General features: G+C 39.1%; 1 protein-coding gene across 1 annotated transcript in view; it reads left to right on the top strand.

Annotated features, from left to right (window-relative positions):
* Positions 1-16,502, top strand: part of TMPRSS7 (transmembrane serine protease 7) — a 32,042-nt gene that overhangs the window by 3,128 nt on the left and 12,412 nt on the right. Inside the window, exons 2-10 of the mRNA XM_054211398.1 lie at positions 927-1,119; positions 1,981-2,111; positions 4,563-4,630; positions 5,415-5,608; positions 6,510-6,548; positions 9,929-10,157; positions 11,557-11,687; positions 12,912-13,024; positions 14,681-14,787. Coding sequence (XP_054067373.1) covers positions 927-1,119; positions 1,981-2,111; positions 4,563-4,630; positions 5,415-5,608; positions 6,510-6,548; positions 9,929-10,157; positions 11,557-11,687; positions 12,912-13,024; positions 14,681-14,787 — 1,205 coding nt within the window. The remainder of the gene's footprint in view (positions 1-926; positions 1,120-1,980; positions 2,112-4,562; positions 4,631-5,414; positions 5,609-6,509; positions 6,549-9,928; positions 10,158-11,556; positions 11,688-12,911; positions 13,025-14,680; positions 14,788-16,502) is intronic.

Below are 16,502 nucleotides of genomic sequence, written 5' to 3'. Positions count from 1 at the left end.
TCCAGGTGACAACCTTGTCCAGGTCCCATCCCAGTAAGACCTGTGCTACGTCCTCCTGTTCACTGGAGGAAACTTTTCAGAGGGAGCTGGACATGCAGGGGGAGGATGTCTGTACCCACTGGTCCTCATCCTAAAAGGAAGTAGAGACTCTTTTTCTGAGGAATGAATGGGTTGAGCCCGCTTGTATTGGGATAGATCTAGTCTGAGAAGAAAATGGGGCTTTTTTTCGAACAGCAGTGACATTCTGACAATGGGTTGGGGGGAAGCAACGATAGCGTGCGTATGACGGCCTCTTGGTTCTTTAGCAGGGAAAGGACAAGCTATAGTATTGAAAAAAGGATTGACTATTTGAATATCATGCTAACTGCTCCCTCCTACTTTGTACAAAAGGCATGATATTGACTGAACATGTGTCTACTTCTGCACCAAACTTGCATAAACATAGCAACTACTCGGGTCATGGGACACCTTGCTAGGTTATGTTACCGAGCTGCTGGTGAAAAGCTGCTTGATGTGCAGCACGTGTCTGCGTATGCATCTCAGGTGCAGATAGTGCAAGGTAATTCAGTGCTGTCTACCCTTTGGACTAAAGAGGGCTAATTTACACTAATGAGGGATGCATAAGGATATTAGCATTCATCCAGATGGTTAATGCTGGGTAGCTGTTGCATGGTGAGCTGTTATCCTAGGGTACATTGGGGTTTTACGTCCTTACACAATAGGGACTGACTTTGTGGTTATATCAGCAAGTGTCTGGAAGAAAAGGACCTTACTTTCTGACTGGAGTTTTAAACAGCTACTAAGTTAATTATAGTTGTGCATATGCAGTAACAGATCAATAAGGGTGTGAATCTGGCTTAGTTGTCAGTCAGTCAATCGCTGTTAGAAATGTTCCACATTTTTTGTTGTCTTTCACCTTATTTTAGGTAGCCAACATCTCAGTCCAAATGGTAACTGCAGAAGATAAATTGGCAAAGAGGATTCTGGCAAGGAAGAAACATGGCAAACCGAAGAAAAAAGATAAGTTGCTGTGGAATTTTCACAACAAAATAATTCTCTTTACCCTCATTCTATTCATATTAGGAGTTGTAACCTGGACGTTACTGTGGCTCTTCATTGGTGAGTTGCTGAACACTCATGCCAATTTCACACATCACTGTCCCCAATAGCACTTTCAGTTGGGTTTAGGATTTCCTGAAGGCTGTTTCTAAAATAAACATGAAACTTATTTAAATGGGGCCTGAAAGACTTTTGGGCTTCTTTGTTAAGACTTCAGAGAGTTGAATTAACAAGCAATTATAAGAGCAGGCATAGCCGCTGGCTTTAGGAAGTGTGACTTTTTATTTTAAGTGTTATGCAAAATATATATTTTTTTTTCACACATGCTAGATAATTGTGCAAACCTGACAGTCCCTATGAACTTGATTCCTCAAATTTTGACTTCCACTGTGTTTCTTGGCCTGCTGAAGGCCAGTTAAGTTCTTTGTTTCTCATGCAGAATAGATTTAAATAAATTAAAGGGAAATAAAATATAGAAGGCAAATATTTATTTTAAGCTCTGTAAAAACACTGGACAGGTCAAGAAATTATCACTTCTGTGGAGTGTTCCCTTCTTTCTTGACATGTCTAAAAGGGCAGTAAAAGCTACGTTCTCCTATTTAAGCCCCTAATGCTAATATTGCCTAAGATTCCTTAGGGATGCTCCAGAATCTGGATGTTGATACTGCCTTTGTTATGCTGGTTCATTTGTATGGTGGTATCTTATCTTGTGTGTAGGGAACAGGTGCTCAATTAACCTTCATATTGTGGTGCTCATCTAGAACAGTCTGGTTGTGAAAATGTAGTGTTCATTTGGTAGTCCTTTCCACTGTAAGGCTGAATAGATTGATTTGGTTTAGAATTTAATCAGAAAAAAAATCTCATTATTATTAAAAAAACCCCTCAATATTGGAGGCTAACTGTCGTCTTTGTTTCTTGCAGTTCAGGCAGAAAACAAAGATGCATTATATTTTGTTGGATTGTTTCGTGTTGCCAACATAGAGTTTCTCCCAGAATATAGGCAGAAGGAGTCGAAAGAATTCCTCTCCGTGGCACAGAATGTGCAGCATGTGGTAAGACGAGTGGGCTGCTTGGCTAGCAAAAAGATGAGAGCTGTGAACAAGAGGTGCAACTTTCAGGTGCCGTTGGGTCTGCTGCCGTGTTCTGCTTCCCCTCCCCCAGAAGACTGTGTACAAAGGGTGGCTATCTGGAGGCAGAAAGGAACTGAGTGCTTTCAGCCTATTAATCACAAACTGAGTTTTGAAAAGGTCTGTTTGACTTTTACATTTACATTTGACATTTTTTTTACATTTAAATTTTACCTATCTCCCCCTACAAACCAGTCTATTCATAGAACTCTACATAAGCCCTACAAAACTTAATCGCCGCTTTTGTGACTTTACGCCGATAAAGTCTTTTGCATTTAAATTGGTATCTGCTGCCAGTCTTCTGCCTTAGAGCATCTATAATTACCTTAGAGCTCTCAAACATATTTACATTTACATTTCCTTCTGATGCCAGGTATTCTAAAGACCATTATTCTTCCCAAACACCTTGCATCAGTCAAAGCAGAAATAGCACTCTGTTGTAGGCAGTTAAGGTTGCTCTAGAGTGGGAAGAGAAGCGTGGGAATCTCGGTTAAGAGCAAATTTGACTTTAAAGACATTTGATGTGGGGAGTAAAAAGACATTAATGCCAGGAAATGCAGCGCTGTCCATGTAAGGATTCAAGCAATAGTAAGAAAACTGCTAAACAAACAACAACAAAAATTACGTCAGATAGAAGCAAGGGGTTTTTTAATAATTGCTAATTTTTTTTCATCTTATAATACAAACTTATGTTCCTGTTTCCCAGCTCTATCTTTCCCCCCCCTTCTAAGAGCTGGATCACAAGAGACTTGAAAGCAGATAGTTTAGTTTTCCTAGTCCTGCACCTTAATGACTGGAGTGCTTTCAGGCAGGGGTGACAGACGACGAGCACAAGAAGTGTCCTTTCCCCACTCTCCATGGAGCAGATCTAACCTGCTGTGAGCCCCGTGCCTTGCTCTTGTGCCGGAGTATCCTGCTGTTGTGACGTGCAGTGGAGAGAGGTGACAGACAGCAAGTTGTGAACTGCCAGTGTCACCACCTCCTACTTGAACGTAACTTCGAAATCATTTTTTTGTCTGTAAACTGTCTGAACTCACTGATGGATTTTACATTACTGAAACTGCAGTTCTTGTTGACATGACTTGACTAAAATTGCTAGTAGGGATGTGGGGGATTTGGGGTTTTGTTTGTTTTCCTCCTTAAAACCCTTTTGTTCATAGCTCCTGGCCCAGAGACGCCCAGAGTGGTAGTGGAGGAACCTCTCAAGATAGGCTTCTTTCTCCTTTCATAGTAACAGTCATATACAAAATCCCTTGTAGCCTAATCTGGAGAAAGATTGAGCTCCACCCATTTTATTTAGGCTCTTAAAATAATTGTTCAAACTTCCTGTGTTAAACACTAAAAGTTAGGGACTAATATTAATGTGATTTTTTACAGCCTTTTCTTCAAAATAATCCATGTTACAGTCCCTTGGCCATTAATTTTAACCATTAAGCAGCGGGATGAGGTCTGAACAGCTTGAGGTACATGCCACCTTGTGGCTTTAGAAGTGTGCCACTTGGAACAAGAGGAATGAAGGTTATCGTCACACTGGTATCATCACACACATACAAAGAACTGCTGGAACTGAGAGCTTGCTTTCCCCAAAGACAGCCCCGCAGCATGAAATCAGCAGATTTTTTCTTTCTCCACATTATTACACTGTGTATTGGAAAGAAGTATGTTAATACTAAGCTGTTAGTGAAGAAAATAGACACAAACTGAATTGAAATGCAATAAAATTCCACATAAACATCAGAAAAAACTGTTTAACCATGAAGGTGATCAAACACTGGAGCAGGTTGTCCAGAGAGGTTGTGCAGTCTCCATTCTTGGAGATATTCAACTGGATGTGGCCATGAGCAACCTGGTGTAGTTGATCCTGCTTTGGGCAGGTGGCTTGGACCAGAGGCTCTCCAGAGGCCCCTTCCAATCTTAGTATTTCTGTGATTCTGTGGGGAAAAAGCTCTGTTATGAGTTAACTACACCTTAGTACCAGCACAGAAAATGTTATGAGTACGTGCTTATTTCCTGAAGACTGGCCCTAAGATTCAGCATCAGGATAGGGAAGCCCTCTGTGTTTGGGGCTTGCTGGGCAAAGAATGCGCACTCTTTCCAAAACTCATTTATTTGGAAAAAGCATTGCTGTATGCATCAGCTGGCTATGGGCAGAAGATTTAATGTTTCCTGGGAATATTAGACTTGTTATGGGTGCATTGCAGAGCTGGTCTGTTCTTGTCTACTGCTCTGCCATGGCTTCACTGCTGTATGTCTGGAAATGTGTGCAGATTGCATATTCTTGGTGGAAAAGAGGATGTTCCTAGGAAAGCCTAGGCATATAACATCTCTAGGTATGGCTGATTTTCAGAAATGCTCATTCTTCATCTTCTCTTTCAGATGAACTTGGTCTACACAACCTCCTCTTTCTCCAAATTTTATAAGCAGTCCACAGTTTCAGAAGTCAGGTAAAACTGTGGTTAATGTAATTGTATTTCTGCTGGGTAGTATATAACGTAATGAGTCCACAAGAGAAACCTCTTGTCAGTGGTTATGATTTAATCTGTTTGCTATGCACTTGTACCGATACAAAAATACATTTATAACGTCTACCAATTCATTTCACAAAAGTAAGGGTGAACTAAAGTCATATAAGCAGTTCCTTGTCTGCCAGGAGTATAATCTAAGGTAAACAGAAATAATGTCCCTTAAGAGGTTCAGTGATGCTTTGGCTGATAGCGACACAGAAGTTTAACCACTCAAACATGCTGTTAGAGCACAACTCTGTATTATTGACCAAGTTTCACATATTTTATTGTTATAAAACTATTTTCTACTGACAGAAGAAGGGGAAAATCCCTATCCTGCAATAAAATACGTTTACTCTACTATTATGTATGCCATTAATGCTAGAGGATTGGTCATTCCAATCCAATGATCTTTAGGAGATAAACCAGCTCTAATTCAAGTAGATATGATGATTTCCATAGATCTCAAAAGTCAGGAGCCCTCAGGAAATCTGCCTAGTGAAGATCACCAACCAAGTGTGAGGAGTGCGTTTTTGGTTTGGTTTTTTTTTTTTTTTACATTTATTTTTTTAGGAGAGAAAATACATTCAGTATGTCAAAGCAGCAAGGCAAGACAGAAATAAGCCATACTCTTCTAAAATTGTACTTCAGAAGCTTGTGTCGAGAGTCTAGTTTTCAGAAAACTTTCAACATGATGGTAAACTGTAGGACCTTTTTATTTCAGTAACAACAACAAGGGAGGCCTCCTCATTCACTTCTGGATCGTATTTGTGGTACCACAGGCGAAAGGCCAAGTGCTGTGTGAGGATTGCGTGGCTGCCATTTTAAAGGATTCCATTCAGACAAGTATCGTTAACCGGACCTCGGTGGGAAGTCTTCAGGGCCTTGCGGTTGACATGGACTCCATTGTACTAAGTGGTTAGTATTAGCACATACCCATGCCCTTGAGGAAATACTTTGTTAAGCAAACATTTTTATCTTGGAGTAGAAAATTCTATAAATAAACCAAAATCTTTATCCAGCTTCTTTAGCTTCTAATACTAAAATTATTGGGGGAGGGGGGTGAAGGGGTGAGGAAAAGGAAAATTAAAATGAGATTTGAGGTCAAATCAAGGTACAAAGTGAACACCGACTGCAAAACTTTCTTTTCTTGGAGTGCTTATGTTCAAATTCAGGAGATGAACCTGACACCTTGTAGCCAGCTCAGACTTGGGTTAGTCTATGACTTTAAAAGTATAAAAAGGTGAAGGGTTAAGATTTCAATCAAACTTTAGCCCTTCCATTGAAAATGAGATTCTTGTCACCCCTTTATTAAAGATTAAGAAATGGATTATAAAGCTGCCTAATCATTAAACAATTCCTGTGCCATTCCTGTCTGGGGAAGAAGTTCGTAATGTAGAATTCGACTATCTGTTTAATCTAAGTAGCTACAAAATATATGATTTTCATGTCTATGAACAAATGTCAGAACAAGCTTCATTCAACAAGTCTGTCCAACTGAAAACTGGAAGAGACTGTGGCCAAGGGTGAGAAAATGACCTCCTGGGTACCTCTGTCTCAGTTCTTCAATTAAATTTGATTGCTTAATTGACATGCAGTCTCTTCTTGCGTTGTGCACTAAGATGTCTGGGGACATGATACCTCCAAAGCTGCTTGCAGAATTTGCAGAAATGAAGTGGCCTCGGGCAGCCTCCCTTGCTGAGATAACTGTTTTGTTCTGTGTGTTTAGTGTTATGATTAAAGTAGTGCAATTAAATTAAACCCTGAATTCTGTATTTTGAGCAAATGAAAAGACTCACACAACTCTCTTTCCACACAGCAGGTCTTCGATCAGATTATTGGTCAACCACGGGAACAGGTAATTCACCATTTTGGCAGCTTCCTGGCAGAGGAGAGGTAGAGAACAAAGCTTTTAGTTCATGTCTTAGACTCAAAGATACTGTTCAGTGTTAATTTAAGAGGGTTAAATTCAGCCTTGGCATTTATGTCCTGAGCTGCTCTAAGAGTGGCCAGGAGTCTTGCATATGACAAATACAGAAACTACCTGTCTTTAGTCTGACTGGTGTATGTACCTGGTGGCATGATAGGAAATAAAATCAGTCAGTCAGTTGTTTGCTATTCACTGTGTTGAAGAGAAGATTAAGGTTTTCCAAACTGGGCAGTACTGAATTTGTTTATTGGCTTTTGAGATAAACAATAGCAATGCTTTTGTTCATCCTTTATAATCCATTACTCCCTTTTCTCCAAGGTTAATGATGAGTTTTTTCTTTTGAATGAATTCCCTAACAGAAATTAGTTTAAGCAGTTCAGTTTTGCCAGGTTTATGGGAGACACTACTTATGTAACTGCTTGGTTTCATGTTGTAAACCTCCCAGCAGGGTTCTCTGGCAGTGTGCAGAGACTTTACAAGCAGTTTGAAAGTACATTATAGCTATGTTCACTAGTCTGTGGAGTCGGTACCTAGAAAAAATGTGCTACTAGGCTAAGCAATGGTATGCTGATCGCCTTTGATGCAGACACCTGATGAGTCTGTTGGGCCAGCAGCTGTCAGTCAGGTAGGGATGCGTTGGCCTCCCTTATTCCTTGACACAGGCTTACTTGCACCCTTTCGGTTTTTTAAGGGCTTTATACCTTTCCATGTCTGTATTTGTCTTTTCTGAGACATTAACTGGTACTATTTCAACAATTACATTTCTATCTGTGACTTCCGCTTCTGTTATCTTGCAAGGTTTTAGCTTGCATACTTTCTCAGAAGTCAACAATGACCTTTGTCAGTGCAGCCAACTCAAGGTCTCCAAGTACTGCTGCCACAGGTGGACTTTGGGTCACAGACCCTGGGCCGTGGTTTGCAACGCTTACATTGATATCGGCCCATAATTTCTCAAAATTCAGGTCAAGTTTGCTGAAGCATTCATTTGCTCAAAAGCTTTCCTGACTTAAAACTGCAAAGCATAGCAATATTGGTCTTTGTCACACCTCCTTATGTCACACCTTCTTACATGCATTTTAATTATATAGAAGAATTTTGTGTATTGGTGCTTACTTGCATAGCAATTGCATCTCCCAGTTCAGTGTTGCAGGGCAGAAGAATAAGTACAGTCAGATCTTGTGTTTCAATTTGTTCCGGAGTGCAGTCCCTAAAAGGGAAGAAAATAAGGAGAAAAGTGCAGCACAAATATTGATGTTAAGGCTTTTTTAGGACTTAGATAGTACCTTTCACACAAAGGGAGAAGGATGACCTTCCATATTGTCGACATCTTTCAGAGACTTACAGTGTAGTCAACCACAGGTGGCAACTGGTATTTATGAGAAGCGCAGTGCTGGCATGCAAGTTGCAGGGGAACAACAACATGGTTTGCCACAGGAGCTGAGGAAAGTCTTATACTGGCGCCATTTCATTTGTTGCGGTACCTTGAGCGTGTCTGCTTAGGACTGTAGACTATGGTGGAGAGGTGAAAGTGTTAATGCAGCAGCATACAAGGAAGGTGCATCGCCTCATTACGTTTTGAGAACAATGGAGTTAACTTTGGCATGAAGCTACACCTAGTTGTTATTTCAGGCACAGCACTGGAGTACAGATTTCTTGAAGAATGTGTTGGAAAAGGGACTTGTAGAGATTCAGCTGATGTGAGTGACTTGCATTGCCATGGTACCTGGCTATGCAGGGTCTGTTTGGGTAAAGACTGTATCCAGCTTTGGTTTCGAGCTGCTGTGCTTGCATTACTTCTAGTTCCAGAGCCAACTCTGGATCCTCTGCACTGCGCTCCACACCAGCAGTGAGCCAGTCACATTATTATTTACTTAGTAGAAATAAGGGTAATCACATAATTCTAAAGATTATGATCAAAGCTGGCTTTGTTAAGGGTGCAGAAATAAGCTCAAATAACTATTATAAAACAAATGCTATTGGGAAGAGATAAGAACAAGAAGGAAGAACAATGGCTCAAGCAAAGCTTTAAATAGTTTTAACTGTAATTCAGTTGAACAGTATGTGACCCCTACGGATTGTTCATGAACATTCATAGCATTAGTTTCAAGATTGTAAATTAGAAGTGGAAGTCAGACAAAGCCTGCCACTTCCTGTCTGGATTAACTGCTAGTTAAAAGGCCAACATTTAATTTGAGTGAACATTCACAATGCTCTAATTGGTGTTCCACAACAGTAACTATTTCAGAGACTTGTCTTTTTAATAGGCAGAAATTAATGCAAATATTTACTTTGGATCTTATTCTCCCTTATTTGCATTTTCCTCCTTCTCACCTTTCAAAAAGCTATGTTAAGAGTTTTAGATATGACCAAACAAAAAAATCCCTAAGTTTTTTGCTGAATGGGAGCTGCGATATTGAATTGAAATAAAGACCTCACTCAATATGTTTGACTTGAAAGCAACAATTTTTTGAGCTTAATTGGAAAATTGGATGTAAGTGGGGTAATTTTCAGGTGATTCTTACCTAAATTATGACACAGCCCTTCTGCCCCTGCCTGTTTGTTTTGTTTTTTTTTAAATGCAAGTGTTTTGTTGTCTAGGCTGTATCATTTATATTTCACGGTACTTACTTCCATTTCTAACAGTGATTTCTAATGCTGCAAATGTTTTCAACGCTTGGCAGGACAGAATCCTGGTCTGAATTAATTTTGACCCTGCTTTGAGCAGGATGTTGAACAAAAAGGGTCCTAGCATCCTTTCCAACCTGAATGAAGTGGTGAATCTGAATTTAGTGGTAGAACTTACAGCTCAATTCACAATAAAACATTGAAAAGCCTGATGTTTGGACAATAATCTAAAAAAATCAGAGTAATAAAAAAAATGTAGTTTGATTTTTATTTGGTTTTTATTTTATTTATTATAAATATCCCAATATGCGTTGATTTCTGCTTTGATGAACATTTCCTACTGAATAATTATTTGATCCTCTGGGAGATCCACAGATCTTTGTTAACTGCAAATACCTGTTGTACAAAATGTTGGTGCTTTTGTGCAAATACTCTACAAGGACTTACTTACAGCACTGTTTGCCAAGATTTATGGTTTTATGAATAGACTTTTCTTTTACCACAAACTTGTAACTAAGATGCAAATGAAGAGTGGCATAGACTATTTTGTTTTCATATTTAGCTATGCTTTCTTATGTTGCTTTAGTTTAAAATTGGTTTTAGGATTATTATTTTTTAAAGTGCATGAGGATATAACCATTTTGTAACGAGTGTCCAGTGTTGAAAATGTGACATTTCCACAGGAACAAATTGTATGTATGATCTGTATGCTGATCACCTACATGAGCACTTTCCTCTGGATATCCATGCTACCTCAGGAGGAACAATCTGCTATTTTAAGCTGACTGCATCAGTGGGCCATCTTATTCGCCTTTCAATAGTATCCCTTCAGATCGAAGCAGATAACTGCATCACTGACTCGCTAACCATTTATGACTCTCTGATGCCAATCAAACATAAGATACTGTACCGGTGAGTATAAATTTTCATTGAGAATTCATTGACAATCATTCGTGGGGTTTTTTTTTTCCCTGTAGATTTGTCAACTGCATTTTTGGTGGGTTTTTTGTTTTGTTAAAAATACTCTGATCTCCATGCGTTATGCACAAACACCTGGCAAAGTGGAGAAGTTTGTTTTTCTAATAAAAGAAACACTTAAATACTCTTTAAATTCTTTTTTATTCTTCAGCTGGAGTGCACCTTCACCTAGCTGCAGAACCTTGAGAAGTTCACACATTACTGGGTGGAATTTTCTGTTTCTTGTCAGGAAACAGATGCTAACTAAAATAATATGTCATCATTTCCTCCCCTAAGAAAACTCTTCTTCCATATGAAGCTTAGTGCTCTTCATACGAAGACTGAAATTCTAAAACTAAATCTTGTGATTCTTTGGATACTTACTGCCCCTGACCACTTCAGCACTTTTTTTAGCTGCTCTGTTTGAGTAGTTCAGAGCGGTATTGAAATCTAGAGTTGAAGCTCCCGTGCACTGAGATATGCAGACTATTATTTAAAAAAAAAAAAAAATTTCTGTTTTTTTTTTTTTGGTGTCTTTAATGATCCAGTAGGCTTCTTTGGGGACTTCTTTGTTTGAAATTCCTAGTAACTAATTCCATAGAGGTCTGTCATACCAAAAGGTGAAGGCAGCACCTCCACCAAGTAGACGAAGAACTCAGTGTTTTGACCCATGAAATCCTTTTCTCTGTCCTGTCAGTGTGTGTATCAGCCTCAAAGAAGAGCACTGGCTTTTCAGTCCTCTTCGGGAGCTGTCTTCTAGTAATCTGAATCACTCACTGGCTTGTCTATAAAACAGCCGTTGGTGTTCACTCACTTGTTAGTATCTGTAGAGGTCTGAGGGTATCTGCTAGGTAATGCATATGGAAAGCAACATATATATATGTTTGGGTTTTTTTTTATGAGACTAGTTGATTGGCTCAGATTCTTAATTTCTGACTTGAAGAATAACTTCTTGCCTTTCCCACTCCCCAAACTCAAGCTAAATCTGTTGGTCTAATAAAATAGTTGGTCTCTTTCTACAGGCCCTTCTTTACTATTGGCTTCCTTCATTTTTCTTGGAGTGAAGGCTGAAAGTCAGTATTATCTCTTATGGCTAACCATTCCATCTTCCTTTTCATGTTTGCAATTTCTTTTTTGCCAGAAGTGGCTTTCCAATGCTGAGTTTCTAACCAGCCTTGAGGTAATTTTGTGTTTAAGAGCATGGAGTTTTTACTAGGTTTGAAGTAGGTAAGCTCTGCCCCAGTGGAAAACTTATGCACAGAATGAGAGCATTGTGTTTGGGTTTTGTTTTGGGTTTTGTTTTTTTGTTTTTCACTGATTGTTTACACACGTACTCTCCTTTCTTCCTCCTCAGAGCTTGTGAACCAGTCAATTCATTGGTGTCACTTGTGTCCACAAATAATCTCATGCTGGTAATGTTTAAGGCAGCACAAATAAAGGAACAGAAGGAATTCCATGGCTATTTTGAGGTCATTACACAAGAAAGTACGTTTGTTTTGTGTTTGGATATGTGTTCATTGTATCGTTTCTCTCTAAAAGCTCAAAGTGGCTGTATGGATAAATGACTCCTGAATTTCAGTTTCTTTTTTTCTACACGCCTGTCTCTCTCCTTCATCTCCTCTGCATTACTGAGTGTCTGCCTTCCTCTTGATTAATTTAATCCGTGTAGATTAGCTGTTCTTAAATGAAATATAAAGGGAGAAGTCTGAAACCAGCACTCACTGTATTCAGTTGGTCAGGACTGCAATGTGCCAGTAGATGGAGTTGTTATTCCAGGTGTAGCCTCGCTCTGGCCTCTCTCCTGGTTTGGGACTCAGTGATGTTAAAGGTGGAAGGAGTTCAGCACTAAAAACTACTTCCAGAAAATAAAACTTCCCTTGCTTTGTCTGCTTTTTCTATCGGTCTCTGCCTCCTCATTAACACAAAGGAGTCAGTTATGTTTGTGTGTCAAGTCTATAATCTGGTTTTTCTTGCTTTAAGCTTTAAGAAGTGGTTAGATAATAATCACGAATAGCAGAAGGAACATCTCGCTCGCAGCACAAGGAGAAATATCTAACACAATCCAGAGCAAGGAAATTCAAGCTTCTCAAAAAAGATGCTGTGTAGTTTCCATGTTGAGCATTAAAATACTATTGTAAAAGCATGTGATAAATTCTCCATCATAAGTAACTTTCAGTTCAGGGCAGTTATTTTTGTATGTTTCGTTAGTTTAAATTCAGGGCTGGGATTTCTTTGTCGGGGTGGGGGTGGACGTCGTTGATTTTAACGAATTCTCTAAATCCATTGAGCAGTCATAAAAGGAAATTTTGACTTCCAGGAGGCTGATTAGATTAGCACATTGTCCATTTCTCTTCTAACTGGCTGCATTTTAAGACTAGAGATCCTCAGGTATTCCACTACTGTGGATGTATTGATGTGCAACACTGTTCACGGAGACTTGTTTGCAGAGCTGCCTTCAGTGAAACAACCAATATAAAACCTCACAATGTTTTATCCTGGTCCTGCAGAGCCCAGAGAGTACTCCTAGATTTTTACATCCCTTGTCTGTCTGCCTGCATCTTTTACAGCTTGAACCCAGATAAATATAATTCCTAAACTGCCCTGTTTTACAGCAGAAGAATTCTGATAAATTTGGATGCTTAGCCCACTGAATCGCTTTGCTGGAAATATATTAAGGTTTAACAACTTTTGCTTCCTTTTTTTCCCTAGGGTGTGGAAAAGCAATAGTGACAAAAGAGAAAATTGGCTATGAAGGGAAAATCACAAGTCCCTATTACCCAAGCTATTATCCTCCAAAATGTCTTTGTGTATGGAACTTCCAGGTAACATGGATTTCTTTCTCTCTTAGGCACTGTTACAGGTTCTGTGTGCCCAAAACGCAGAAGCATAGCAAAAACAATTGTGTAGGGAGTAACCGGCATCCTTAAAGATGTGGCAGTTTATAGAAATGACATACCTGGCTGTGCTCGGGTTTTTTGTGTTAGGTTTTTTCTTTTTTGTTTCTTATTCTTTTTTTCTGTGCACTTATTCTTAATGAAGAGAACATAGCTCCTAAGCTGTCCTATTACAAAGGTAAGGAGCTGAGATAAGTTTTGATGTTTACCCTGCAGAGTTGCTTCACAACAGAGAATGTAAGACTTTACTGGTTTTAATTCCCCTCTTCCCACCTCGAAAAATTTGGAAAAAAGTATGTACAAAACAGTCCTCTAACCTAATTAGTACTGCTGCTTCTCTGATATCTCTTCTCAGTCTGTTTAGTTATGCTTAATAAGTTGAATTTTTGTCTTCTAAGATGTTCTGTCCTATCAGCACAATCCCACAGGCTGTTTTTATTTGGTATCCTTTTTCCGAATCTTTCTCAGGTACTTTCTTGAAAGCAAATGACCAAAAGTTTACCTCTTTTTTAAAACAGTTTTGTCATGCCTTGTCTGATGACATTAGTATTTCCCTATTGATGCTGCTAAAATAAGATCTTTGACTTATGGTTTGCCTTAGTGTTTTCCTCTCTAAAGGATCTGGCAATGGATACAGTACAGTCCACTGGTTACCCATCTTTCTGCTTATGCTACTCATGTCTGGTTAAGTTAGTGGTTGCCCACATTGAATCACACTGATCTGAATGGAGTCCAGCTAGCCATGACCTCAGCTTCTTCCTCTTCTAGATAAGGCGATTGCTTTCTTGTTAAACTTCAGGTCTTCAATTCATCCTGGAGTTCTGAGGGAAAAGTTTCTGGACATTTAACATGGGCAACGCACAAGACTTTTTTCTCAAAACAGTTTAATTTCCCAGTACATCAATGCTGAAACTTCCCTTGTGTCCCAAATCATGTTTTATGTGAGAGAAGGAGAAATATCTCCATTTCTGGATTCTTGTCCTGAACCAGCCCTTTTTTCTAAAGGAACATTGCCTTGTCTTGCAAAAAGGTTCTGTTCCTCTTAATAAAGGAAATTCTAATTAATTTTGAATCCTCACAATACTTCCGGGCTTAAAAATCATTTGTAAAATGCTAAGGAATGCTTGGCTGAACAGGTGCTAGCAGAAGAGTACAATATTGTGGTAGAAATAACTCCTAGCATTGCAGAGGTGACACAGGTATTCAGTACAGTATCTTAGCTAATAACCCACTGGGGCTGTTTGTCCCTACACAAGTAAATTTGGATGTTTGAGTGCTTTGATCTTGATACAAAAGCTGTTTTCTATGTGTGGCCAGCGGCCTTTTGAAGATGAAAGGCTGTTGGCTAGAGGGGGAGAAAGCCTGCAGCTGTGGTGGCACTCTGCCAGCATTTGCTTTCACTCGGGACTGAAGAGCTGGCAGGCGTCTCAAGTGCTGGCTGTTGAGCTGGCGAAGCCAGCACACCTCCCAGAGTGTGGCATTGCCAAGCACCGTAACTGCTGAAATAAGTCTAAAGACTTTCCTGTACTATGTACGCAAAAGGAAAAAGAAGACTGCTGGCACTGTCTTTCTTGCTCACAACAGACTCCGCAGAAGAGCCTCGGTGTAGCTCTGAAGTTTCATAACTATACCATCAGTGAGAAGAATATTAAAGGCTGTGAGAGAGGATGGTGGAAAATTAATGAACACATGTAAGTACTTCTGCATGGGTTATTAAACTAGCATTACCAAAATAAACCTTCCCATCACTACTGCAGCTCAATCGGAGAGCTTCCACAAAGACAGAGGTACTTCACTGGTGTCTCTTACCATTTTTCTTTCACTTTGGCTGATGATGTAACTGAATCTTCGTAAAACACACACGCGTATTACATATAGGTATGTTATATTTTATATATACAAATTCTATTGGAAAATACCAGATGGATGAAAATAAAGTCCCTTGGTACTCTTTGAAGAGAAAGAAATGGAAAGAGTGGATGAAGGTGGATGTCCTGTGAACCCTGAAATAATTCTGGGTTTTCTGGGACTGCTGAACGAAGTCTGTTTAAAAAAAAAAAAAAAAAAAAAAAAAAAAACCAAAAAAAAAACCAAAAAAAACCAAAAAACCCCAACCTTTTAAGTGTAACTTAATTCTATGATTGCTCACGAAGACACCAAACCTAATTAACTTCTCAGTGAAAGCTATTGCAATGAGATTATTGGGAATAGAAGAGTAATTGCTTCTGTATTCCAGTCACTGGCTCTTGAAAGAGAAACCGCACAGAGTGGCTGCCAAGGTACACTGTATTTCTGAAGTGGTTTTTATTAAAATATTGCTGTGTTTTTTTTATTAAAGAACTGCAGCTTTACCATACATATTGGCCACCCATTTTTTCCTCAGTTCTTTCAGTCTTTGGGTGATGAGGCAAGGTTAGATTTAGGATGTCGGAATCTTTTTTTTTTAAACTCTGTTCAAATAGAAACCTTGGTAAAATCAGAATAGAAATTGAATTTCTAAACTCACTACTGAAACTAAGTGAAGTCAGTCAGGCCTTTAATAGCGTAACTGAAAGAATTACAGAGGGGAGAAAAAACTTCTTATATTCTTTGCTACCATGTTGTACTTATATAGAGAAAATTCTCTATAAAAATTTTGTCTGAACCTCCTAAGATTGTTCCTTGATGGGAATTGTTTGCTGGACTAGATGGGCACATGAAAACACCACCCAAAACAGACATTTGGTGTGTTTGTAGGGTTTCTTTGGTGTTCTTCTTATGATGCCATTGGAAAGATTTGAGATATTAGGGATGTCTGAGATATGAATCAAATAAAGGCAAAATCTGGAAAAAAATGATGATGGGTTCATATTGTAAGAATTCTCTATATGAAAGAGCAGCTTTTAAATAAGCATACCAATTACACTTCCACAGAATCAAATGTCAGTGTATGACCCTTAGAAATGCCGTCAAGGTTACTTTTGAAGTACCACACAAGAACACATGCTCCTGATTTCTGTTGCAAGTTGTGGATGATGTATGTAGACCAAGACAAGCTTTCCTTTAAAAGTGTCTTTTTCACTGAATATAAGGCTTTTGAACCTCTGTGATCTCATGTTCTATGTCTACTTTCCATGGGGGAAAAAATACAATTTAAAGCATGAAAAATTTTGATATTTGATTATTCCCTCCCCCCGCCCCCCAAATTTCAATGGTTAATGAAATGGGCGAGGTATACATCCCACCTTTTCAGCTTCCTGCATTTACAGTTTACAGCACGTGTATTTTGCTATCTTAGGTAAAAAGGGTTAAGAAGCTTCAGGAGAATGACCTTGGTAAATAAAGACTGCTATCATGAAGATGGTGTAGATAAGGTTCCTTCATACCTCTAGGGACAATTTTATCTAACCGGAGACACTGAATGCAA

The sequence above is a fragment of the Rissa tridactyla genome, chromosome 1 (genome assembly GCF_028500815.1).
Source record: "Rissa tridactyla isolate bRisTri1 chromosome 1, bRisTri1.patW.cur.20221130, whole genome shotgun sequence".
NCBI classification, from domain to species: domain Eukaryota; kingdom Metazoa; phylum Chordata; class Aves; order Charadriiformes; family Laridae; genus Rissa; species Rissa tridactyla.
Note: the sequence above shows the minus strand (reverse complement) of the source record. Positions and strands in the feature narration are given on the sequence as shown.